General features: G+C 48.2%; 1 protein-coding gene across 7 annotated transcripts in view; it reads left to right on the top strand.

Moving 5' to 3' along the window:
* The first annotated feature begins 3,088 nt into the window (after positions 1 to 3,088).
* Positions 3,089 to 25,137, top strand: part of ZBTB40 (zinc finger and BTB domain containing 40) — a 39,553-nt gene continuing 17,504 nt past the window's right edge. For 5 of the 7 annotated variants that reach the window (XR_005103189.1, XM_037380335.1, XM_037380333.1 and 2 more), the window contains exons 1-4: positions 10,665 to 11,394; positions 12,005 to 12,138; positions 19,074 to 19,269; positions 19,804 to 19,946. Coding sequence is in view for 6 of the 7 variants with exons in the window: in XM_037380335.1 (XP_037236232.1) it covers positions 10,665 to 11,394; positions 12,005 to 12,138; positions 19,074 to 19,269; positions 19,804 to 19,946 (1,203 nt within the window). In the remaining variant the exon portion in view is untranslated. Of the gene's footprint in view, positions 3,220 to 10,603; positions 11,395 to 12,004; positions 12,139 to 19,073; positions 19,270 to 19,803; positions 19,947 to 25,137 lie in introns of those variants that run through there. The other 2 variants (XM_037380334.1, XM_037380332.1) reach the window with 2 other exon arrangements.

Here is a 25,137-nt window from a genome sequence, read left to right as displayed (position 1 = left end):
TGGGGAGGCTACTCTTAGCCTGGATCATGGCATCGGTTTGCTTTACACTGTGTGGCCCCCAAACCCATTAAGCAGTGGAGGGGACAGGAACAGGCCCATGGGGAAGGGAACTTCTGAATCTGTTTTTGTCCCTGTAGCCAGAGTATCATGGGACCATCCCCTCTGACCACCTGCAGCCCTTGAAGGAAAGCCTGCCTGGCTTCTCTGAAAGCACATTTGTTATTCTTTTCTATCACTTCTTATCATGCTACTGTCCTGTCATCTCCATACACCACTGTCCATCACCTCCAAGGCAGGGGACTGTAGCTGCTCTCTGAGCAGGCTGCCATCACGCCGTCAGTCCACCTGGAATCACAGACACTGCCAAGCAAACAGCGATTTTGGCTCCAGAGCTGGTTTCAGCAAAAAGCCACCCCTTTATCGCCTTGTGCTGTGGTGCCTTGATCTGGGCAGTGATGGGCTTTCAGCTTTTTCCTTTCTCTGATTCTGGTGAAAAGCTGCTATCCAAGTGTTGGCTGGAAGTACCACAACACAAAGCCAAATTAGACACCGTCCAGCTCACAAACATAGAGCTACAACCTCATGCCCCACCGGACCCCTTTTAAGTGCCAGAGCTGCAAGTTTCTTCCCCAAGGACTGGTTCTCAAGGTGCCAGATATGGGGGCTCTTCTCTGCCATCCCAGACTTTGCAGGAAAGGTTTTGCTGCTCTGGAGAAGGCACCTGCTCCTGCTCTGCTGTGCTTCAGTGCTGTCTCAGATAGCAGGAGGTGACCCTGCCAGCAAGCACAGATCCGACAGCGATGAGGACGGTCTCTCTAACATAGCGGGCAGTGCTCACTGCCCTTTGTCTCACTGATGCTCTCTGGCAAGTGCCAGCGTCTCCCTGCAGCAGATGGGGAACAAGTTTTTCATCTGACACAACCTGGTCATCACCTTCAGGTCTGCTGCTGTCAGCAGCCACAGAGCAAGAGCTACTAGTGACTTCTCAGGGCTTAGCATCAACTTGCTTTGATCATCACTGGCCTGGGGATAAAAATAACCAGATCTGGGTACAGCACTTTTTCACAGGGATCTCTTTGCCGCATAAATAGGACCACTTACGAGAAAACTGGTGGAGTGGGAACTGATAGCTGTAACAGAGACAACTACTTGCAGGAGTCCAGCAAAGGACCATAGTTTGAGCAGGACCCCCAGGAACTTCTCTCCACACCTCCACAGGAAAATGGCCTGTCCTGCTTTTCTTGCATTGATCAAAAGTGACCTTGAAACCTGCTGCTGCAATGCCATTTCCATTCTAATGACCAGAATAGCTGGCTGTGCCACTCATGGCTGAGGATCCCAGCCAAAAGGCATTTCCCTGGCAGAGCACAGAGGCCCCAGAGCAGAGCAGGTCTCATCATGACATTGTGGGTTTCTAATTAATACCCATTTGTTTGCAAGCTGATCTGCCTGACCACATGCCAGCCCCAGAATTTCATCTGCATCCCTGCGGAGAGGGCTTGACAGTCACTAGGACCCACAATCTCGGGCTCTGCCTGCCTGCTGCTCTCTACCAGGTCACACACAGCCTCGTCTCAAAGCAGCATAGCCGAAGATCTTACTCAACTTGCCTCCACGCGCTTATCCGGAAATTAGCACTTGTTTATGCAAATGAGTCAGCTCATTAGGCCGTCTTCTCAATCCATCAACAGATGGCAGCAGATAACCCCCTTCCAGGCCTGGGAATACAAACGGAATGCCTGAATCTGCTATTCATGGCACTGCCTGGCGATTTTTTAAGAAAAAAAAAAAAAAAAAAAAGTCATGCATAATAGAGCCAAAACCTTTCTGTTTCCACAGTGACATGAGTCAGGCAAAACTTCCCCAGTGCACTGTGACAGCTGTGCACAGAGGGACCAGCAGCTTTCAGGTGTGCACGTTGGCACTGTACGACCACACAGAAAGCAGAAAACACCCACTCGACGTTAACACACAGGAGAGGGATCACATCTTCACTGCCAGGGCATGATCCACACACAGCTGTGATTTAGCGAGGCCAGCAGGGACACTTGGTGGCCTCTGACTGTTCCCTGCACTGCTGTTTGATGGCAGGGGGCAGTCCCACTTACTGGGGCCATCTGGAAGGTCTCAGCCTGCTGAAATGAAATGCACCCAGAGGCACCCTCTGGCCTGTAGCTGGGTCAGATTACCGAGAGATGGGGAACATAAACACACCAAGGTCCTGGGGAGGAACAAGGAGCATCCCTGCTATGCCAGCATGCATCTGTACAGAAATACAAATTAGGGTCTCATCACCTCTGCCCTGAGAGCACAACGCCTGCACACAGGCTCAGCAAGGACAGCCTGCTCCCACCCATCCTGCCCTACCTAGGCTAATGCGTGGTGTACATACACACCCAGGACCTTGAAAACCACAGTGGCCTTCAGCATCTGGTGACTCCTTTGCCCCTTGCATTTCCTGGGGCTGGCCATACACCCTGGGGGTCCCTGCCACCCACCCCACCCATTCACTACAGTGGTGAGATGGCTGACAGAAGTGATTGGGCAGTCATTCCAGCAGCGTGCCACGAAGCCAAGGGCTAGCAGCTGGGCAAGCAGCTGACAGAGCAGAAGGAAGATGGGATCCCACTGCCAGGATTGTGTCCCTCAGCCCTGTTCTCTTCTCACAGCCAGCACCTCCAAAGTACGCCCATAACTCCTGCTCTGGAAGGCCCAGACCGGCTCAAGCCTTCCCTTCCCCTCACCCTGCCCACGGGTGGGTGACCCAGAGCCAGGCCGGGCTCCCACTCGGGGCCCACCTCAGCCCAGCAGGCTCCTCGCAGCCACCAAGCTGCTCGCCCAGGGCCCGCACTCTGTCACCGCCCTCCTAAAGAGATGGGCGCCAGCTCTACCCCAGGAGAACGCCGTTTTATTAACCGAGGGATCTCCGAGAGGGAGCCCAAGCGGCAGCAGCAGCCATGACGCGCCCCTCCCTCACAGCCGCGGTGAGTGGGCGGAAGCGCGGGGGCGGGCGGGAGCGAGCGAGAGCACTGCGCATGCCCAGCCCCCCGCCCCGCCCCCCCGGCGCCTCCATCACGTGCCGCGGGCCCGCTGCCGCTTCAAGATGGCGGCTGGCGGCAGCGCGCCGCTGAAGGGGTGGAGCGGGGGGGGGGGGGGGGCGGCGGCGGCTGTTGTTGAAGCTTTATTGTTCCCGTGTCCGCCGCGCCGCTCCCAATAAAGGTAACCATGGCGGCGGTGGCGCCGGCCGGGCCGGGGGCTTGGAGGCCGCGCTGTGGGGGCGGCCTAGGGCCTGGCCCGCCTGGCTCGGCCCATCTGCAGGCCGCCCTATCTGCAGGCCACCCCACTGGGTGTCCCGGCCGGCCCCCCGGCCTGCCCCTCCGGCCTCGCTGCCCCACCTCGGCGCCAGGCCCTAGCGGGGGGTCCGGGGGGGCTCTGGCGTGCTGGGGAGGGGGCCCTTGCCTGGCTCTGTGGGACCGGCAGCGCCCGCCCTCACCCGTGGGGTGGGCTTGGCCCCCGCGGAGCCTGCGAGGGGGCTGAGGGGAGCCCGCAGCCCGGCCGGGAGGTGGCCCCCGACGGCAGCGCTGTGTTCAGTCAAGGTGTGCTTGGTAGGTGCACCATGGGTGGCCAAAAAAGAGGGGAAAAAAAATATGGGAGGACCGCTATCCCTCTTATTTAAAACACTACGCGTGTACCTGCTGCCAAAGGGAGCTGCTTGATTGCATGGCTGTATGGGAAGTAAGGCAGGGTTTTTCTTTTGGTAACCTTTGCTTAAAAGCAGTGATGCTTCTGCTGGAATTTTGGTTCGACTTGTGAGCCAAAGCCTGGCAGCTGGATTCCCTTGACATTTTCCCCCTGCCTCCAAAAATGTTTCTCATTAGCTGTGCTTCAAGGCCTCTTTTGAGTTGTGTACCCTGCTGAGGAGAACCTGTGAACCTCTCCGGAAAGTGGGTTTCTTTAAAGGTAGGCATGGAAGAGAATCATCTTGCTCTTCCACGTCTTTTGCCACAGCAGATTCTTCTCCTTTCTCTGGACCGCTAATTACATCTGTTCATTGAGGTGAGGGTTGGAAGACACCAAGAGACAAATAAATGAGGGTTTTTTTTTGTGCTGTGCCAAGAAATCAGCAGTCTGAGCCAGTTTCTTGTGTCGTCACCAGCTCGACAGAGCTGCTGCCCTGTTCTGTAGCAGCCAGTTCCCAGGTCGAGTTAGAAGTTTTATGGGAATGTGCTGCGGTGGGTGCTGGTCAGTAAAGCCCACCTCCTCCCCAGAGGGGGCCAGGCTTGCGGGGGTGTCTTGGCAGTATATTCTTCACCTGTGATAGAAAGGAAGGCTGGCACACCTGGATTATTGGCCCAATGTGACACCAGGCAGTATGATTCTGCAGCTTTTTGGTTAAGAGATACCAGGTGTCTTGCATTTGAGGAGTAATTTGCGTTTCAAACTCGAGTCCAAGGACAGGGAGTTGCAGGAGCAGCCTGTCCGAGTACAGACCAGAACAGAGGTCCTCTCCCAGCCGACCACCCCAGCTTCTGTAACCTGCTCATTCATTCTTGTTTCAACTTTCTTTCCAGTATATTTTGAGTTAACTGCCAAACATATTGCTTAAAGAAGGTGCTGAGAATGTGTCCATTGTTGCCCAGACCACAGCTCAGCAGTTATAGAAGCCTTCCAGGCGACGGGAGGAAGCGAGTTGGTTTCTTGGGGTAAATGCTGTTAGGCTTTTATGTTGCAGCATCCTTCTCTGTCTGTTTTAAAGCAGCTGCGCTCATGTTTGAAGAGTTGCTGTAGGTCCTTGTGCTTTAATGGAGTTTTGGGGCTGGGGGGGTGCCTCTCTGATGGGCTGAAGCTATAGATGACAGTGGTTGGAAATCCAGTTGCCTCCTGGCTTTCTGTCTCAATAGATTCAGCTCAAAGTAATTCTGTGTACTTTTATTACAAGGTCTGAGGGAATTGGTCCCTGGTTTGGCTGACCAATGCTTGAGAAGTGTCATTTTAAAGGTGGGGATTTTTTTTCCCTCCCCGTGTACTTGAAGAGGCCTTTGGACCAAGGCACCGTATGGGTGCATTGTGCCTTGTCCGCTCCTGGGTGCGGGAACAAATGTCTTCTGTGCTTCTGCGGACAGCAAAATGGATTGCAAAAGCTGGTCAAAGTCGTGTTTTTGGGGAGGGGGGTTGTTTGTTTGTTTGTTTTTTAAAAAAACCTGCTAATAAATTGCAACATGCAGTCTGCTCTGATGTAAACCTACCTGACAAAGAAGAGTTCAGATATCCAGCTTTTGTTTTTTGAGGATGTTATAGGAACCTGCAAAATATAATTAGCATGTCCGGTGTTCTTGGGCACAGTGAAATGTGGATGAGCAACAACTGGAGCAAACTTCAGCTGTTGCTTTGAGTTGGTGCTGGTTTTCCACTGTGTGATTTCATTCTCTTCTTGGGGTAGCCCTTGGTTTGCAGAGAAATGGAAAACTTGCTGATAAGAGTTAGAGCACAACTGTTCGTTTTTCAATCTATTATATTTCTAGTCAGCGCATCATTGCAGACAGATAGCCAAAGCATTGCATGTTTTTTGAGCGGTATATTCCACTGCCTTTAGAGACTGTGGAGCGCTGAATTTAGTCAAAGTGTTGCTTATTTTCCTCTGTTATCTGTCTGCGTTGATGCTCTGAACTGAAACAAAATAGATTGAAAACCAAATTGGTGTGCCCTGGCTCCTCATACTGGATTTTACATTTTCCTTTGGGAAAGCTGCCTGCTCTGGCCCTTCAGAGCACCCCGGAGAAAGGTAATGATCCCTCAGCTTCTTTCAGCACTTCAAAGACTGAATTATTTTTGGTGGGAGAGGTAAGAAAATTGAATTGCAATATGTGATTTTCTGCCTTTCGAATAACCGTCTTTGTAAGGTCATCATCTTAGTAACAAGAAAACAGGAAACTGGTAAACACGCACAAAAAGTATTCAGATTCTGATTTTAAGGCTGTTGTCCTTAATGCCTCAGAGCTAAAACCAGAAAGTTGCCCATCACTTGGAGGCTGCTGTCGTACCCCGGGAGGACTGCAGGGCCAAGGAATATGAGAGAACAAATCTCAGCTTTCTGTCCTGCTGCATTTACTGATGTACATGGGTCTTGTGAAACGAGCCTTTTGAGGATGTGCAGGAAGGGTGAGCTCCTCTCGCAGGGACAGGGAGCCTTCCTGGGCCAGGACCTGCGCTTACTTCAGTGACCACTTTGGATTTAGCTCCCTTGGGCAGAAAGCTGAGCGTGGGGAACAGGAGGGTTGGTGGGCTGTTCCTGCGAGACCCTCCAGTCAGCTCTAATGTAAATGGCATTTACTTGAGACAGAGAGGTTGGATTCTTCCATGTTGCTTATCGCTTTCTGTCCACTTTATTTTTTTTTCTGCCTGCTTTGTTTTAGCTTTTTGGAGCTTGCAGAGGAATTGATCGCTTCTATTTTTGCACTGTGTATGCAGATTGCTTTTAGGAAGCTTCATTAGCCGTCCGAGCGTTGCAGTGTGCTAGCAGCAGAGGGAGCACAAGGCTGCTGGTTTGTGCCTTTAAAAAGCAGTGTGAGGGTATTGCTTAATTTTTTAGCAGTGCAGCAATAGTTGTTGGCTTCTTAATTTATTTATTTTTTTAACGCTAAAAAAAGCCTGCTCCATGTGCATTCCAAGGAATAATTTCAGACATGGGATGCATCTTCAAGCTGGCCACTGAGATGCTACTAATTAATGCAGGAAGTAGCTTTTGGCATTATTTCATTAATGCCAGAAGGTGTGTTGACCAGCACCTTGTAAAAGCCCTTAATTACAGCAGTGAGGGGCATACAGAATCCTTTTTCTAAGGTCATGGCAACATTAAATTTCTTTCTGTGCCTTGTGATGGCCTTTCTGATGGTGTGAGGGTACTGTGGCAGCATCGTAACTGCAAGGGAGGGATGGTCTCATTTGTGCATCTTTGGAACACCTATCTCTGTAGCATCTAATTGCTGAAGTGCTTAGTCCTAAATTCCAATTATCTTTTGATGAACCTAGTGACGTGGATGGCTTTTGAATCTGTTGAATCTAGATGGAAGTAATTATATGAATAATGAAGAAAAGTAATTTAATTTGGAAACTCCTTTTCAGTTATGTGGATGGAATCGGGTGTTCCTATTTCCTCCTCCTCTGTGAAGAAGCATTGTCACTATCAGCAAATCTTTTCTCTGTTCTAATGTAGCTTAAAGAAAAAGGCACAATCCCCTCAAACTGTGGAGGTAGGCGAGGACAGAAATACCTGGGAAGAGGAAGAAAGAGCTGAAATGTTTGAGAGGATAATGTTTGTGCAGACCCATTCTGGGCCTCCTGTACTTGGGATGTTCAGGGGGAGGGGCTTCTTTGCTGAAGTGGGAGTCCTGAGAGCAGTCACAAATGATAACTGTTGCTTAAGGGTGGCAGGAGGACATTTATCGACACGTGGTCAAGTACAGCATTAAGAATTTTAGGCACTTCTGAAAATTTGGCTCAAATTGATTGAGGTTGCTGTCTCACTGGAAAGCGGTGGAATGAAAACTTCTAAGCCACCTTTGGTGTTCTCCCTGGGAAGCTGGCAGGATGGAGCTTAAGATGTCCCCTGATGTTCCTCAAAAGATTAGTTTTGCAAAGCCCATTTATTGTGCAGCTAAGATGAGCAAATATCTGTCTCTGACTCAAGTAAGATGATATTTTGGAAGAGGGCAGTGCTTGTGTGGCTCAGGTCTCAGAGGCCCCACAAGCAACCTGCTTAAACCATTTTTTACCTTAAGTTTGAAATTCATAAAAAGTCTCCAGTGAGCTTGGCTCCAAGGAGGATGCTGAGAAGCAGCTTTAAGCTGAAAAAGTGGCAAATGGCTTTTTCTTACCCGTGGTGCTGGCAGAGGCAGATAGCTCGTGCTCTCTTAGGGCTCGTTGCTGCTCTCAGAGAGGTTCCCAGTTCAGTCCAGTCCCACAGCCACATCTCCCAAAAGCTGTCTAGAAGGTGGCTGGGAGATGAAGCCGACAAATTCGGGTAAGAAACAAGGCATGTAATTTAATGTTGGAATAACTGTGGCAGTGGAGGGTCCTCCCCCTGAAAATCAGTTCTTATGACTGGGCGTCTTGCTGGAAGAGCAGCTTTAGCCAAACCCAAATTACTGAGTCTGGAAATCTAGGAGGCAGTGACAGATGAGAAATAAGATTACTGGTGGTGGTCCCTTCTGGCCATAAGCTTTGAATAAAAGCCTGAAGTGTGTTCTAAGTGGGGGGCAATTGCCTTGAGGATGGTCTTGGCCATCACCCCTCATTAAAAAATGTCTATTCTCTTTGGCAGTACTGGATCTTTGGGTCCCTGTAATTAAAGAAGTAAAAATTTTAGCAAATATGTCTGATCTAATTGCTTGGGACACATTTTCCACTGCTCTGAGTTGTTGTAATAAAGAAGGGGAGGTGCTGCTAGGCTGCTTAGAGCTTTACTGTTTTGAGCTGTCATGGGCAAATATGTCTTCTATATTCTTGCCAGGAACAGAGGGAGCAGACGGTGCTGCTGCTTCTTGCAGCTTGCCACAGTGGAAGTGGTGGGTTTATGCAGAAGGCTATTCATGGCAAAGTGAGCAGACATCTTTTCCAGGACATTGATGTTTCCTGCTTGTCCTTTTGTAGGAAGAGCCACAGCTATTATTATTTAACCAGCAGACCCAATTTCGTCTTGGATACTGGAAGTCCTTCAGCTCTGGGGAAGGAGTGGGTGGACTAAAACTACCATTACATTGAGTCTGGCAAAAGAAACGGGTCTCTTTCTTCTCCCACGGCCAGCAGCAACTCTGACAATGGCAGCTCGGTTACTCATGATTTACAATGGTGTGGGAGGATAGCAGAGCCTGTGTGTTTAATAGGCTGGAAGTGTAGGTGGCCAGCCCTGTGCAGGAGTGAGGGGGTGGATCTGGTACTTGCAAAGCAGCAGAGATGAGCTGCAGAGCAGACAGCCATCGGTTGTGATGCGCTTGGAGAAGCTCTGGCTCCTGGGAAGCAGAAGGGTGGGGTATTGACGACTACTTAGGATTCCCAGCCTTCCAGAAAAGGATTCATCTACCCTCTGCTCTTGCTTCAAAGCTACTCAGATGGAGAGCGTGACACCTCTGCTTTGAGGTGATGTCAAAACCATCTGTGATCTTATCCTAATGATTGAAAGGCAAGTTACACAGTACCAGTACTTCAGCCTTAAAGCACAGGGGAGCTCTTGGCTGAGCAGGGGAGCTCTCATGCAGGGGTGGTATGGCTGTCTGTAGCTCTGCTATGAAGTGATGTCTCTTGGCTCCTCCTGTCTTCCCACAGCCACCGAAGGCAGCACCATGCGGAAGGACAGCTGGAGTCCTGCCTGCCTGTGGGCAGGAGGTCCTGCTTCCCACAAAGTCTGAACTCCAGAAGGGTTGGTGCCTCGTGGGAGTGAGACACCAGCTCAACCGGTGCCCAGTGTCTGCTTGCAACTTAGTTTGGTGTGAGTGGGGAGTTGCTCCGAGCTTGCTTTTGTATGAGGCAGCGCTTCAAGGTGGTATATGAGCATCAGCTCATTAAAGCTCATGCCCTTATGACAGGCAATATTACTCTTGTTCTCTACAAGAGAGTGGGAAGCTGGGTGCAAAGATGTTAAGCGAGGGTAGTGTAAATCATGTCCATCTGATGCTCTTCCACTAATGCTCATGCTGTTTTGTTTCAGCATCATTGCCAGCACCAGTGTTAGGCATCCTAGTGTGTAGACAAGGCAGTAACATCTTTATCTTGTCTAGCTTAGAAAAAACCTGCAGATATCCCGCAGATAAAAATTCTGTTGGCAGATGTCCTATCTGTTCTCTCTCCTGGAACAGGGCGGAAAAAGTAAACGGGAGGCTCTGGTAGATGGTATTAGGGCTGTGGACTTCTGCAAGAAATTACAGCTTGGGGTAGAAGGCTTGTAAATTGATGAGTTAGGACTGTGGTGTGCGGAGAAGAGAGATGCTGAAGGCCCTGGGCTGCAAGCAGACCACTCTCTCTTAACTGTCCTGTGCCCCTGCTGATCTTAGCAGTCATGTGGGGAGCAAAAGTGGTCCCAAACCACTTGCTGCTCTGCGGGTCAAAACCAACACCTCAGATTCTCCTCTGTGCTTGTTAGATGGCCTGAACAGGTCTTCCTCCACTACTTCCCCACCTGCCCTTTTCAAACCAGCTGCTGAATTCAGCATCAGCTCCAGCTTCTGCATGCAGGCGAAGCCTGGCACTGCGGTACCTGGTACGAAGAGTGTTCACGCTTCCTTGAGCTGCATGGTAGGAGGCACATCAGGGAGTCTCTTCTTCCTTTTTATAGCTCCTAGGACTCAGTACTCATTGCCAAGCTCTTTCTGAAGCATTTGTATTTGAACAGCATCTAGGCTCTTCAGTTCTAGTAGGCCAAGTTGCTGAATTTGGGGAGTGTGAGTTCAGAATGGGGCCTCTTACTATAACCACTGAACTGCAGTATAGTAAACTACTAGGAGGTGTAAACTGAAAAATATTTTTTGATTACTCTTTCTTTCTGTCTGACTCTGAGCAAAGTGCTAACAGGATCCTTTTTTTTTTCTTCTGGTTTTTTTTTCCCTGCTAGCTGGGCTTTATGAAAGCAGTGTGGAGACCACAGTGAGAGGAGGCCAGTAGACCCTGGTGGCATGGAGCTTCCCAGTTACAGCAAGCAGCTGCTGCAGCAGCTGTACGCTCTCTGCAAAGAGCAACAGTTCTGTGATTGCACCGTCTTCATTGGAAATGTTCATTTTAGAGCACACAAAGTGGTTTTGTCTGCTGCTAGCCTGCTTTTCAAATCCTTGTTGGACAGCACAGATACAATCTCCATCGATGCTTCTGTAGTGACCCCTGAGGAGTTTGCGCTCTTGCTGGAGATGATGTACAGTGGCAAGCTCCCACTGGGGAAACACAATTTCACCAAAGTTATTGCTGTGGCAGATAGTCTGCAGATGTTTGATGTGGCTGTTAGTTGCAAAAACCTCCTCAGGGACCTCATCAGCTGTTCTACTCAGGACCAGGTAGTGAGAGAAGTCTCCAGCCAGGCAGCAGACTCATCTGGAAACCACGCTGAAGCCAATAACCTGCCCCAGTCTGGAAAACCCGATGAAGGAAAAATAGATACCCTCCTCCCTCAGAGAGTTTCCCCTTTTCCTGGCCCTGTAGAAGCAGAAATGGAAGCAGATGTTTCTCCTCCTGGCCAGGAACTTACCGTGAATCACACCTGGGTTCACCAGGATGCAATGTCAAGTGACTCCAGATCCCTCCAGGAGGATTCAGGCTCTCATCCTGATGAGCCTGCCTGTGCTGAGCAGGGTGGCTGTGTGGAAGAGGAACTTGCTGAGCCTCCAGAGGAGGAAGGAGGAGTGAGGGATTTAGGTGAGACTTCACAGGTCTGGACACAGCATTACCTATTATTTCAAACTCTGTTGACTCATATTGTCCTGTTATGGGGGGTCTTTTCCTTGGTGCTTTTTAGTTTATCATGGGATGGGAGCAGCGCCAATATGTTCCCCTTTTCTGCAGGGACTTCCTTCCTTTGGCACTGTGCAATACTCTCCTTTAGCCTTTGCAATTGCTTAATGCTCATCACTTTACCAGAGCAGTAGTGAGTTTCTCACCCATGCATGTGATTGCATCTGACATGCGGTGAGATCTGCGTTAGTTCAGTACATGAGGTTGATAAGGCAATCTTTATAACAGTAAGAGAGTTGCCTGCTAATGCTACCTTATCCTTTAAACTCCTGTTCAGCATGGGAGGAAAAAATAGGCTGTACTGGGTTTAAAATAAATGTTCCATTTATAACTGGTGTTAAATAAACTGTTGGTTTTCCTTGCAGGCTGTGTGGTATCTTCAGAAGGGATTTGTGAGTCACTGTTTCCCTATTATAGCCAATGTGCTGGTTACAAACCGATGCCTTTCAATCACATCATGCTTTCTGTGAATCCCTTCAATTAGCAAATAACTGATCTTGTTTCTCTCACACAGCAGCAGAGAGTAAAAGCTGTAAACTGGATTTCTTTCTTCGATATGAAAGTGTTTTCTCTGAGGCCCTTTCTGATGCCCAGGCTGTGCTGAAAAGACTGGAAGAGTGCAGAGAAGTTGATGCCTCTCAGAAGGAGGTAGGTGTGTTTACTTGCATAAATGGTACGAGTTTTTTTTTCACCCTGCAGAGGGCTGGAGTAGTTTGTGCCCCGTTTATGAAATTATTTCACGGGAAACTAGGGCTCTGGTGCCTGGTTGTTTGGAGGGCAACAAGTGCTCACCTGAGCAACACCCTGAAGAGGAGCACCTGTAAGAGTGAGCTGCTTGTGCACATAGGTGAAGAAGTATACGTCCTGCCCTGACAACATCTTCGTTTTATTGTGGGAGAGCTCCAGCACTGGTTTCTTTCTTCCTGTTATGACATTTGCTTTGGGAACTGTATCGACTTGTAAATGACTGACATATGAGATCCCAAAATAGACTTCCTGAGCCCTCGGCAAGGGCTTGCCGTGGAGCATCTGCTCTGTTCTGTGTATAGCAGGCTGCTCGTGGGGAGCGTTACGGGGAGGTTATGGGTGACACCCCGCAGCACTTCTCCTGGCAATGTGCTGCTTTAAAAGCAGTCATCGTTGATGAATGATGCTTTAGTTGCTGTTGGAGGGCATATTTGAATCTCGTGCTTAGTTAATGCTGAAGGATACTCTGGGCTCTGAACAATGGTAGCCAGACACTGGCTGTTGTACCAGCTCAAAGCCACCACAGAAACAGCAGGTTATGTCCGTATTGGTGTGGCAGTGGTGCAGGAGGACATGGAGTTTGGAAATTATTGTGGTGGGTCCAAGCAGGCAGTCATGCTGGCTGCATGATGCTGCAAGGTCCATAAAAAAACCCCAAACAAACAAACAAAAAAAACCCCACAAAAAACCCAAACAAACAAAAAACACCTGTGGCTGCTACAGGGTGAAGATGGCACTGTGCTTGCTCTCCTCACCTTGGCTGTTTCTGATAGAGCATTTTTCATACCAGGCTGCATGAACTGCCCTGTGTACCTTTTCTGTATATGGAAAAATGAGAATATAACTGTTCTGGCTCTTCATGGTTCTGTGGTTTGTGGACCTTTTGAAGCCAGAAAATGCTATTCTGTAGGTTGGGGACTTGTGATGCTCTCTAGATTGCCATGTGCTTGCTGGCTGGGAAGCTGCCTGGATTTAAGTCACTTGGTTCCTCCCATACCAGCGTGACCATAGGACATGGGACATTTTGGCTGTGGAAACATTCTGCTTTTAAAAAACAAAGGCAATGTGTTTATTGGAAGAAAAAAAAGAAGTTATGACAGCAGGGAGGAGAATTTGCTTGAGTTGTGGAGTACAGGTTTCTTTTCTGATGAGCCTTGAAATGTTCATTGAGGGAAGCCCTGGTTCCCTTAGCTGCTGACCTTCCTGGTGGTGTTGAACTTAACATCTCTGGGGCTTTAGGAGGGAGATGTGGTCCTAATTCGTGTTTGTAGCAGCAAGCCCAAGCCTGGCTGGGCTGACAAGCACCTGTGAGTGCATTGCTCTCAGCATGCCTGTGCACTCTGAGAAGCATTAGGGTTTTGTATGTTTGTTTGTTGCCCTGATCAACAAAATATGTCAGATTTAAGGTTTACCTCTTCTGCACTTTGGCAATTGGAGCAGAGCTGGGGAGGGTACTCTGTGATGTGGATGGACATGCCAGAAGGGATCACCTGTGCCAGAGTGCCTTCCCTTGCCTGCTTGTGCTGTCTCCACAGTCGCAAGGCAGAACCATACCTGCAAAGCAGCCAGGTGTACTGCCTTGCTTCTGCTCTGCATAACAGCCCCATTTTCTCTTGCTTTGCAGTAACTGTTCTTTCTTGAGCACCTTCAAGACCCAGCAGGTAAGGTTTGCAGACCTGCGCCTGGCCCTTTGTGCTCCCAAATGAGCTGTTGCAGCAGGAGCCAAGCGAGAGGTTGTGGAGCTCAGAGACTGCTTGGGTGTCTGACCACAAAATGGCAACTGGACAATTTTTCTGCAGCTATAAATAAACGCTGAATAAATGAGAAATGGATTTTCTTTAAGCCTTCCTGAAAAATCACTCCTCAGCTGTGACAAGCATGAAAAGTGTCAGCCTCAGGGCAGTGGTGGGGACAGACTGCAGCCTGTTGTAAGCAAGGGCTCAGCCAGATCTGTCCCTCTCTGAGCTCCCCTCTGGGACATGTGGGACTCTGGGCACCCACACCACGTCTAGGCTCTGTTTCCAGCACAGAGTAGCTTTTCCCCACAAGGGCCTGGTGTTTTCTTCAGGGGAAACACAGTGGTTATGGTTTTGAAGGCATGCTTGAAGTGCAAGTTCAGCTCTGAAGAGCCCAGCTTGGGCTGCGTAATTAAGGCTGAGACTGTGCCAGTGGTAGGAGTCAATGGATTATATTTTTTCTCACTCCTTTCCCCCCCACACCCCCCTTTTTTTGCATTGTTTTGCTAGTCATTTGCTTGAAGTCTCTTAGGTGCCTCGGAGCAAGTAAAAGTTGGTCTGGAAGCCAGTGAGATGCTGTTTCTTTGCACTAAGCAGTCTTGCTGGGCGTGCTTGCCCTGCTGCAGGGGGGTCTACCATCCCTTGTGCATGTCCTGCTCAGGACCCTTTTTTTTTGGGTGGTTTATCTCTGTAGGCAAGCAGAGATGTGTTTTGGACAGCAAAGCCTGGGCAACATGGGTGTTTGTGAGGGTTTGTGGGGGTTTTGCAAGCCTGCCTGTTGACACCAAGGCTGTCCTGGTGTTCAGGCTCCTGGTTTCAGTGAGATTTTGCTTTGGATTTGGCCTTTGTATTTCTGTTCCTTTACTTGTGAGCCTGTCCCTGCATGGGTGCCTTGTTCCCCGCAGCACTCCTGTCTGCTCCCCTTCGGTGTTGCTGCTTTATTGCCAGCTGCCTCCAGTGGAGATTTGTTAGGTCATGGGGTTTTTCCCCAAGGAGGTTTGCAGTGCAGGGCTTGCTTTTGTGAGAATTATTGCTTCTCTGTAAGTTTGATGTTACATTCTGCTCTCCAGGCTAAAAAATGTGAATAAGTTGCTTTTCTGCTTAGGGAGATGTGATTTTTGGGGTTGTTTTTGTTTTAGAATCTCTCTGTGTGTCTCACATAAACTATTCCTATCTAATTTGGTTCTGGCTTGGATGAAACCTGCTTGGAAATGAGAACAAGACTGAAATTGCAGTAATTTGGGGAAGCGTAGAAGAGCTTTGCTGGTGTCAAGTCTTATCTTCCTGTGCTCTCTTAGAGAAACTCAATTCAAATTATTGCACAGCTCATTTGTTCCCTCTACTGCTTGGTTCAGATGAAGTGGGGGAGTGTTGATTCTCCCACGTAGGATAAATGTCACTGTGCTTGTGGGTCATTTCCATTGCCTATAGGCCTGTCCAGTTATTGTCAGCTTTGTTTGCAGCTGCAGAGATTTCTGGATGCAGCAGAAGAAAGAAGTTTCTTGTTATCTTCTGCATCCTGATTAGAAGTGATAGCTTATGAGCATTTTTTTTTTCTGTGGTGACAGAACTGGAGAACTTTTTTTCCCCTGTTCTGATGTATTTGTATAGCAGTTTGGGCTGAGCTTTTGTTCCTGTTGTGTGCAGCAAGCAGAGGCCAACATTCTGCATGGAGCCTTCCTCGTACTGGGGTCTCCCTCATTAGTCACGTACAAATGCAGGCTTGAAAATAAAACACTTCATGTTTCTGAATGACAAATGGGAACAAAGTTGGGTTTTTTTATGATTATTGTATGCACAGTGATAGTTGATTGACTTCATGGTGCACTCATAGCCTAGGAGCTTCTTTGTGGTTCAGAGTGTAGAGTCAGTCCCTGTGCTGTCCACGCTACTGGCCCTGTGGGCAGCAGCTCTGTTTGTGCAGGTTTCCAATGGCTTTTGTATATTTTCTTCACCTTACACACATAAAAAACCAGGAAAAACCCCAAAACAAAACGAGGATGCTTGTTTTCACAGAGGACTGATGATTATGTCTCTGAAGGTTTGCCCATGGTGCACAGCCTCCTGCGGTCAGGGACTTTGCAGCTCACTGAATGGCCGGTGCAGCTCTCCCTGGTATTGGAGGTGTCACTGAGGTATGGGCGCAGGATTTACCGTGTTCAGGGGTGAGTCCTGTAACTGAATGTCCCCCAGCTTGTGACTGGGGGGTCTGAAGGGAGCTAGCTGCTTCTGTCACCCTAAAACCAGGTTGCTTTCCAGTCTGTCTCTTGCAGATCCCTCCTCACCACCCTTTGGGTGCTTGCATTCACTCTAAAGCCAATGCTTGAAGGAGATCTCTCAGTAATCATCACTGAAGTGACTTTTTTTGCTGAGATGCGCGCTTAACAGTGGGATCAGGAGTGTGGGTAAGGCACAAAAAATCATAACCCTGCTTGCCCACCTGCAGGGATGAGGCCAGTGGCCACCTGGGCTAATGGCTGCACTGACCTGCCCCCTCTCTCTCCCCACATCCCTCTTTAGTCTCAATTGTGGGCCATTGCACTCTTGTGTGGGATGTGTGTTTCTTGCCCAGCTGGTTGAGATCCTCTCTGGGTCCCAGGACATCCCTCAGGTTGGTACACCAACGGAGTTCAGCCCAGGCTCAGGGCTGCTCCCTGCAGGGTCCGCCACCAGCTGCTCCCCAAGGATCCCTGTCCTCACTCAAAACACTTAAATCTCACAATCATGGTGGAGAGGGAGGTGGAGGTCTTGGAGGCACTGGCTTACTGGGGATGTTGTGGATTGGTGTGAGGAGAGAAACGAGCGTCTGGCTGGGAGGCCACAGTGCTAACTCAGCTCTTGAGCTTTGCAGAAGCAGGTTGTGGCTCTGCATGAGCAGCCTTGTGCATCTTCCTACCCAGCAGCAGGGTGCTTTGGAAGGAGCAGGAAACAGTGAGGGTAGAGCAGGAGATCATGCAGTGAGCGGAGGGACACAGCACTGTAGGAATTGGTTGTATTAGGAAAGAAATCTGGAAAAATGTGGGAGATGTGATTATATGTAGATAGGAGACCTACTCTTGGGGCTGTGACCTTCAGAGATTCCTGTTCAGAGCTTGCCTTGGAGCTGCTGTGGCAATGAGGAGGTTTGGGATGAACTGGGAGGGCTGTTTCATGGAGTGTGACCATTGCAGTACTGGGTTAGGAGTGTTGTGGCCACCAGAACTGACATCCTCAACTGGGACCAAACTTCTTGATGGATGTTGAACCTATTCGGTGGCACAGCTGAAGTCTGAGCCAGGTCTTGGTGACTTGGTTTCCCTGCTCAGAGAGAGGGTCTCTTGCTGCGATCTGGAAGCTGGATGTGTGCTAATTTGTGCCAATTTGGCCACAAAGGTTTTGCAAGTGTCCCAGGCAGTGAAAGCCTAATGGATCAGGCTGTAATGTGTGGGCACATTATGACTAAGTGGAAACTGGGATTCCAGCTAATATCAGTATTTCTCCATTTTTTTCCAGGATCTTTGGGAATTGTTAGTGCTTCAAAGTAAGTCTGAAATGCACTATGTGCTCTTTCAGCTAAAAGGCTGTTGTTCCCACTGAGCAATGTGTCCAAGGAAAGGTCTTCCGGAAAGAGACTATAAATAGCAGAGCCTTTCAGTTTCTGAAAACTCATTTCCATTAACCAGATCCATGCACTGAGGAAGGGATGTTACCCAGAGCTCTGGGTAGCAATGCTGTGATGGTTTTTAATTTAAAAATATAAATATGGTGACAATGCAAGCTACTTTTCATCCATTTTAGTAAAAGCATGTATTTGGCAGGGGGCTGAGCACCTTTAGGATGGTGAGAGTCAAGATCTTTTGTGTTTTACAAGACCGTTTTGATCTGAAGGGGGCAGGTACGCAAACCTTGAGAACAAACATGATCTGGTTATCAAGTCTCATTACAAATTAATGTTTGCATTAAAACAATACCTTTAAGCTTGTTCTTCAGCACGTCTGCAGCATCTCCTTTATTCCTTTATAACAGAGCCCTTCATGTCCATGTCTCTCTGTTCGGCAGGAAAAACGCCGTTAGCGGCTAAGAGCTGGGACTCCTGCAGCTTCCCCTCTGTGGATACTCTTTGCAATAGGTCATTGTACTGTCACGCTGCCCTAATATATGAGCATTTACACCTGCTAGGAAAAGCAAGTCCACCATCCCCCTGGTGCGGCCCCAAGCAGTTGCATTCAGTCTTTTTATCATAGAAATAAAAATGACAATGACAGCAGAAAATGGCCGCTCTCTCTGGAGCTGGGCTAAGCTCTTCACTTCAAAGGTACTTTTATAGAATCCCTGGAGTCTCTAATAAAGGATGTCTGCTCTGAAAGGCTGGCATCTCTCCTGGAGAGCTGGGGAGCATGTGTCTTTAGGGGCAATATTTACAGCGTTAAAGGGCTCCGGGGAAATGGGAGCAAGAGTTACAGCTTATTTCTTTTCCTTTTATTTCTGTAACTGCACAGGCATGTTTGCCTCTAGTTGCTGTTTCGGGTCACTGGAGTAGATTTTGGAGCTCTGGGCATGATTACCAGGCATGCTGAGAGCCCATGACACTTGGAGGTTGCGTGCCTCTTCTCCAAAACTTTCCCTAGGAGGTGCAACTCCATTGTGACTTGAGAATGGAGATTCCTAAAAGTCCCACTTCAGATGCTCTCTGCTTTCTGTGCGAGTGATCTCTCCTTGCTCTGTGCTGCAATCTAGTATCCTCTGTCCTAGCCTTGGGCTTCCAAAGTAGCGATGCTTAAACCATGTTTTATTAGGTCTCTTAGATTTGTTGGCATTTTTTGGCTGTTAGGGGAAGAAATGAAGAGGTGTTTGGTGCTGGAACCCAGGTCCAGTTTGTGGGACTTGCAATAAAGGGAAGGGCTGGCAGGCAGGGCTTGCTGCCCTCCTCCCTGGGGCTGGTGGCCACAGCCAGGAGCTTGAGTTCAGTGGTATGTGTCTATGCGATTATTTTTCTGTGTCGTTTAATTTTCTTGTTTCCTGAACAAAAAAACCCCACCAGGATTCTGGTTTTTGTGTTCATTTGTGTAGGGCCGTTGACTCTTGTTAAAACCTTCCGTGCGTTTCCCTGTTCTGTTGTAGGCTGTGGCTGCCTGTCTGGCAGAGGCGGGGGAACAGTCGGTATACAAGAAGCTACTGAGCAAAGTGAAGGATGCTCAGACCCTGGATGCTCAGACTCTCGTGTCTTTACTGAAACTGTTTCAAGATGTGAGTCCCAAGCTGAGAGCAGCTTTGCTGGAGAAGGAACAGGGCAGTGGAGAAGCCCTGCGGCAAACAGGTAGAGAATTGGGTGCAGCCCCTGGCAAAAGTGAGTGGGCAACCTTACAGGCAAAGCAGGTCTCCAGAAACCCTGCGTCTTTACTCAAGATGCAGGAGGGTTATCACATGCTGGCCAAGATCCTGGCGCGTTTCCAGCCCGCAGCAGCGGGGTGTAGGCAGCGCAGGGCTCTCCCCATTGCTGCCTGGAGGGCTGGATCGATGGCTGCGCAGCTAGCGTGGGTCAGAGCACAGCTGAGCCTCCGGATTGAAAGCTCCTTTCTTACTTGAGTCTGACACAAAGCAGTGGCCTTGCAAACCTGGTGTTAACCTCCAGCTTGCTTTATGGCTTTGTGCTCTGTTAGATAAATGAGACATTTTCCTTTCATAGAGTTTAAAGAGAATAGTAAAGTGGTTTTCCTCTGCTGCTTGTGCTTGGGATGAGCTTTGCTATTCACTTAGATCTTTCACAGAGTCTCACTCGCTTCAGGAGCCTGTCAGTTCCTTCAGACTGACTTGTTTCTTCTCTTGTGTTTCTGAATCCTTTTCCCCCCAGAGAGCACAGACGAGGGAGAGATGCTGACTGCTCGCTTGCTGGGACGCAGGGAGGAGCTGATCCAGAGCGTGACACAGCTGAGCCCCATCGTGGAGTTCTTGGAGGCAGCAGAAGAGGGATTCCTGACCGCCTCGGAGAAGCGGGTAAAAACAAAAAATAAATCTGAAATAAGGAAAACTCTGTGGGTGTGGGGTGTGTGTGTGTGTCTGCAAGGCAATGCCTTACCGCATGCTTTACCAAGTGACATGCTAGCCTCACCTGGCAATTTCACCTCCCTTTTGTGCAGCACAGATTGCACGTGTGTGTCTCGGGCCCTTCTGTGCTGAACTGTGGAAATAGTGAAAGCTGAGCTACAAAGGCAGCCTCAAGACCAGGATGAATGCTGCCTGGCACTGGTGTCAGACTGGCCCTGCAAGCAGAGCCTGGGGCAGAGCAGGTACCTGCTACTCCCTGTAGGCCCTGAAAATGCGTTTTGTGAGCCCGGAGAAGGCTCTGTAGCAGAGTTTGGTTTCAGCAGAACCGCTAATAGCTGTATGCTGCCTGCTTCAGTTACATCCTTGTGTATGTGGTCATCAGTTTACCTTTCAGCTGACTCTCCCAGCTTTAACTCTAATTCTTATCACACAGTTGCCTGCAAGAGTAACACATCCACTGACTGATTTGTTTTTGTGTTGGGTTTTTTTTTTTGTGTTGAATGCAATAGTTGGTGGCGATGACTGTTGCTTTCCTGTAAGCAGCGTTGTGTGCTGATTTGCAGAAGCCATGAAGGACAGAATATTTTATATAACCTGCTTTCCTTTGTGTTTTGGGGGGGAGCTGGCTACACCCTGCCTGTGCAGCTGGAACTTGCAGGGTGCCCTAGCGTGCTGCATTCAGTACACAGCTTGCAGACCTCCTGTCCTAGTTTGTCACGTCAGTTTGTTCCCTCGATGCAGGATTATAGTGAGTGGAAAGCACTGTTGTGCCCAGTGGCATGAATGATGTCTGCTTTCTGTCTGAGTGAGCCTGGCTAGAGCCACAACAGGTGGGCCAAGAACCTCTGCCCATCTCATACATCCCTCAGTTAATGTCTTGCTCACATGGTCCCTGACCAAGTGTCTGCTGTGGACCATCCCTGAGTGTGGGCACAGTTCTGTGCATGAGGGCCAAAGAAGGTGCTGCCAACAAAGGCATCTGCCTTGTCCTTGTGGGCTAGGATGTGACTGGTAGCTGATGAGTTTCCCCCTCCAAAAGGGGATGAGCTCAGCATGGCTGAGCCTGGAATGGCGATGTGAGAGGAGAGAGCAAAGCGTGAATGCAGCAAAGGACTCAGCATCTGCTGGGGATATTGCGGCTGTCAGCAGAGACCAGCGTGGGGGTGCCTGGAGCTGAGCTCCTAGCTGTGAAAGCTGCCTCAGCAGTGGGGGGATTAGGATTTTTCATATATGCCTGTTTATGCTGCAGTACGGCCTTTCTTTTAAAGGCTGCACCTTTTCCCTGCACTCTTCTTTTTATCTTCATGAAATTAGGTAGTTAAAATGCAGGGGTTTTTTATCTCCCTTCCCATCGGAAAAAAAAAAAAACCAACCAACCCAGCCCTAACAATAAACCAAAACCATTCTACCATCAAAATACTGTTCCTTGGGCACAGGATACAGTATTTAATTGCATCATTGTATACTGCGGGACTCCTGCCTCTTTTGGTGAAGGTATAGTGTTATTCAGTATTTCTTTTTATCCCCTGCCATCACTGTATGCTCTGTTTGCTGCAGAGCCTCCAAACCCTGCTCCGAATACAAAATCCTTCTCTTCTCTATGGGATTCCTTCATGCTCTTGTTTTAGCCCACAAGCTCCCAGCAGATAACAAATGTATTTGGGAGCACTCCAGTGAGGATGGGTGCAAAGCTTTTTACTTGCTGTGACACAGGAAAATAAGGCAGAGCAGACCTCAGGCATTTCCCTTTTTTTTCCAGGCTTGATTTATTTGTTTATTTCTCCTGCCCCTCCAAGTGGAAAGGTGCTTAATTATTTCAGAAGTTAAATTGATTAAAACGGTGGGCCTGTGGCATATGTGCAGTTGAGATCTCTGGTGTCTCGGGTGCGGTACTGGGAAAATGAACATGGAATTAGCAGCCATCTTTGAAAGTTTTGTCTTACCTGATTCCTCCAGCATTGCACTAGAGCTCTGGGCCGACAGAGATAGGATCTAGTTCTCCAAGGGTTCATAAAGAAGAGTCTTTTTTCTTCTCACAATCACTGCCTCATTAGCTACACATTTATTCAGCAAGACAAGTGCCGGTTTTACATGTAACAGCCTTTTTTTTTTTCTAGGCAACTGGGTTCATTCTGTACCTGGTCCAAGCTGTGCATGGAGCAAGTCTGCTTTTCTTTACTGGAAAATCTGCACATGATATGTTGTGAAGCCTTTTTGTAAATCGCTCTTTTTCTGGGGAACTTCTAATCTAGCCCTTCTATTTTTTGAGTGCTTAGATTTGTGGCTTTATTACTGTTTCTGTAATGTGAGGAGGTAGAGTGTAGGATTTGGGGGGTGGCTTGGATGCAGATTATCACTTAAAAGAAGTAAACTTGGATACAAAGGAAGAAAGGTAACCTCTCGTGCATGGGGTCCCATGACTTAGGTTGTTGCAGCGTTCAGAGCGAACAGTCCACAGTACAGCCCTGAACCTGGAGCTTCAGAATAGCTGGTAGAAACATCCATCCTCTTCTGTCCAGGCTTTCTTTTAGAGGGGACTTGGGGAGGGGAAAGCCCATTGCTCAAAATACCCATTGGCTCCAGTGCCTACACAGCTTGATGCTCAAACCAAACTACTTCAGAACTAGGACAGGTATCAATGACAACTCAAGGTTACTGGCCGTTGCAGGAGTGATCGTAACTGGACACACTAGGGGATGGAGAAGTCCGGCTGCAAGCAAAATGGGGGGGATGTTTTCCAACTGGCTCACCCAGTATTGTTAAAATGAATCTCAAAATGTCAGCGCTGCATCTCCCACTGCCAGGGACATCACTTCTGCACTTGTTGGCACTTGCCTGGGAGCAGTGGTAGTTACAGCGTGAGCCTCCCCAAAAGGATGCTGCTCTTGTACCCCTTCTTGTGTTCTTTTAAAAGAGGACTTCAGACCGAGCAATCCAGTCAGCTCAGTGTGAATTAGACGGGAAGTTGTGTCAACAGGTTCACTAACAAAGTTTGGCTATAAAAGGAGAGATCTTTAGAAATGAGAGACACTAATTAATGAGATCAGCTGCTCTAAGAGCGCAGGAGGAGCTGTTGGATTAGTTTCTTTTATGTTAAAGGTAGGAGAACTGTGTGAAGTTTGCATCCTGAATGAGTGAGGAGAATTTGTATGAGAGGTTACAGACCTGAGTGAATGAGTAACTTGAGGAAGTGTATTAGGACCTGCAAGGAATGCCTGAAATGCCTGACAGGCAAAGAAATGTACTTTACAGGTATGAAGAGAGTCTTGAAGCATGTCGGGCTGCTGGCCATCATGGCATATATAGTGACAAGCCACAAACATTTGTCTGATCAAGTAAAGAAAGAGAATAATGAGAGGAGATGACCTGAAGACTCATGGCTGAGCCTGGGGCCCAATCTAGGAGAAACAGAAGTTTTCTGCAGTTGAAGTGCAATCACAACTCAAAGGACATCCTTCGGCAGGCTGGAAGAGCTGGTATCTGTGGCTAGGAGAGTGGCAGCAAGGTTTATTACCGTATTTTCCAAGTTGAGAGTGGTCCCTACAATTGACGACCAGTACAGATGTGTGTGGGAAAGGGAAGCAGCACTCCAGGCAGCCAGCTCAGTGGGTGCACAGGAATGTGTGCTGGGACAGGCTGGAGGGCACGTGGAGCTGAAGCACTGTGTATATGCAAAAAAAAGTGGGATAAAATGCAGCAAAGGGTGTTCAAGTAAATTGTTTCTGCCTGACCTGGAATCTTTATTTGATGAGATAAAAATGTTTTGGTGTTTTTTCTGCCTCAATCTAGACTTGAGCAAAGCATTTGAATTTCATGTGAGGGAACTGTTAAACTAGAGGAAGCGATGATATTAAAAAAGGATGTATCTTACTGGGAGATGACTACAGATTGTGCTGAAGGCGGGACTGACAGGTTGGAGCAAGGCTGCCAGTGGGATTCTTGACACTTACCTAATATTAACACTAATATTATTGACACAAAAATACCAAAGCATGCTTAGCAAAACTTGCTGATGAGCAAAAGGGGGGGATCTTTTCTCCACACAAAGTAGGATCTGCAAGAGGGAGAAGAATTACATGGCTGGAGAACTAAACAGTGAGAACTGAATGACGTGGTAGTATAAAGTGAAGGGCGTGCATTTGGATCATTTGGATGCAGTAACGAGAACCAAGAATTAAGACCTCATCTGAAATTTGTGTGCAGTTCCAGTCTTGTTCAAAAAAGGTGAATTTGTATTGAAGCTGAGACAGATCTGCAGTTGTCAGATCAGAGGAGTGGAAAAGCTGTTTGACGAGAGGAGCTGCCTTATTTAGACAAGTGAAATGAAGACTGAGAGGGAATATATGATCATGCTCTTTTAAAGAAATTGGAGAGGAAGGGTAAGGTAAACACCTCAGAGAGTTTACAAGGTTTTTTCAGCTAAGAGATAATGTTGGCACACGAACAAATGGGTATACGCTGGCTATGAATAAATTTAAGCTGAAAATTAGGAGAATCAACAGGGGAATGAGACTGTAGAAGAGCTTTCCAACCATGGGAAAGGGAGCAAAAATGTAACTAGTTTCAGGACAAATCTTAATAATTTCATTAATGGGATTGTATAACGTAGTGCTTATGACAGCAGAGAGCTGGGCTGGTGACCTACAGAGTTTCTGAGAGCTCCATGTTTCAAATGCTTAGGAACACCTGTTTGCAGAGGAGGTCAACCTGTAGTTGTCACCTGGCTTTCCCTTGTAGGAGCCTTGCAGGTGTTATCCTGGCATACTAGAGCTTTTCTGAGCTATAGTGACTGTATCTCACATAAGTGATGTCTCGTGTGGCCTTGTTGTAGAAATAATCATTCGATTAATGGGATGCTTATTTAAATAATGAGTCGGGGGTTTTTTTTCTGTTCATCTCTGTCTTTTAATGACAAGCATAAAAATTGGGGAGATGAGGGAAAAGAGACTGCAATTTTAAAATGTATTGGTTAAAAAATATTAAATGAAGTACTGGTTTGAACCCTGTCTTTAAGTTTATTCTGTTTCCCTTGAAAAAATGTTTTTTGCTTGTCAGCCACTTGGAAGTAGCCAGACTTGGTGGAAGAACCCACCAGGGTAGTTTTCAAGGTCGCACATGTCCGATGCACTTGGACATGTTT

Source organism: Falco rusticolus, chromosome 3, assembly GCF_015220075.1.
Source record: "Falco rusticolus isolate bFalRus1 chromosome 3, bFalRus1.pri, whole genome shotgun sequence".
Lineage (NCBI taxonomy): Eukaryota > Metazoa > Chordata > Aves > Falconiformes > Falconidae > Falco > Falco rusticolus.
Note: the sequence above shows the minus strand (reverse complement) of the source record. Positions and strands in the feature narration are given on the sequence as shown.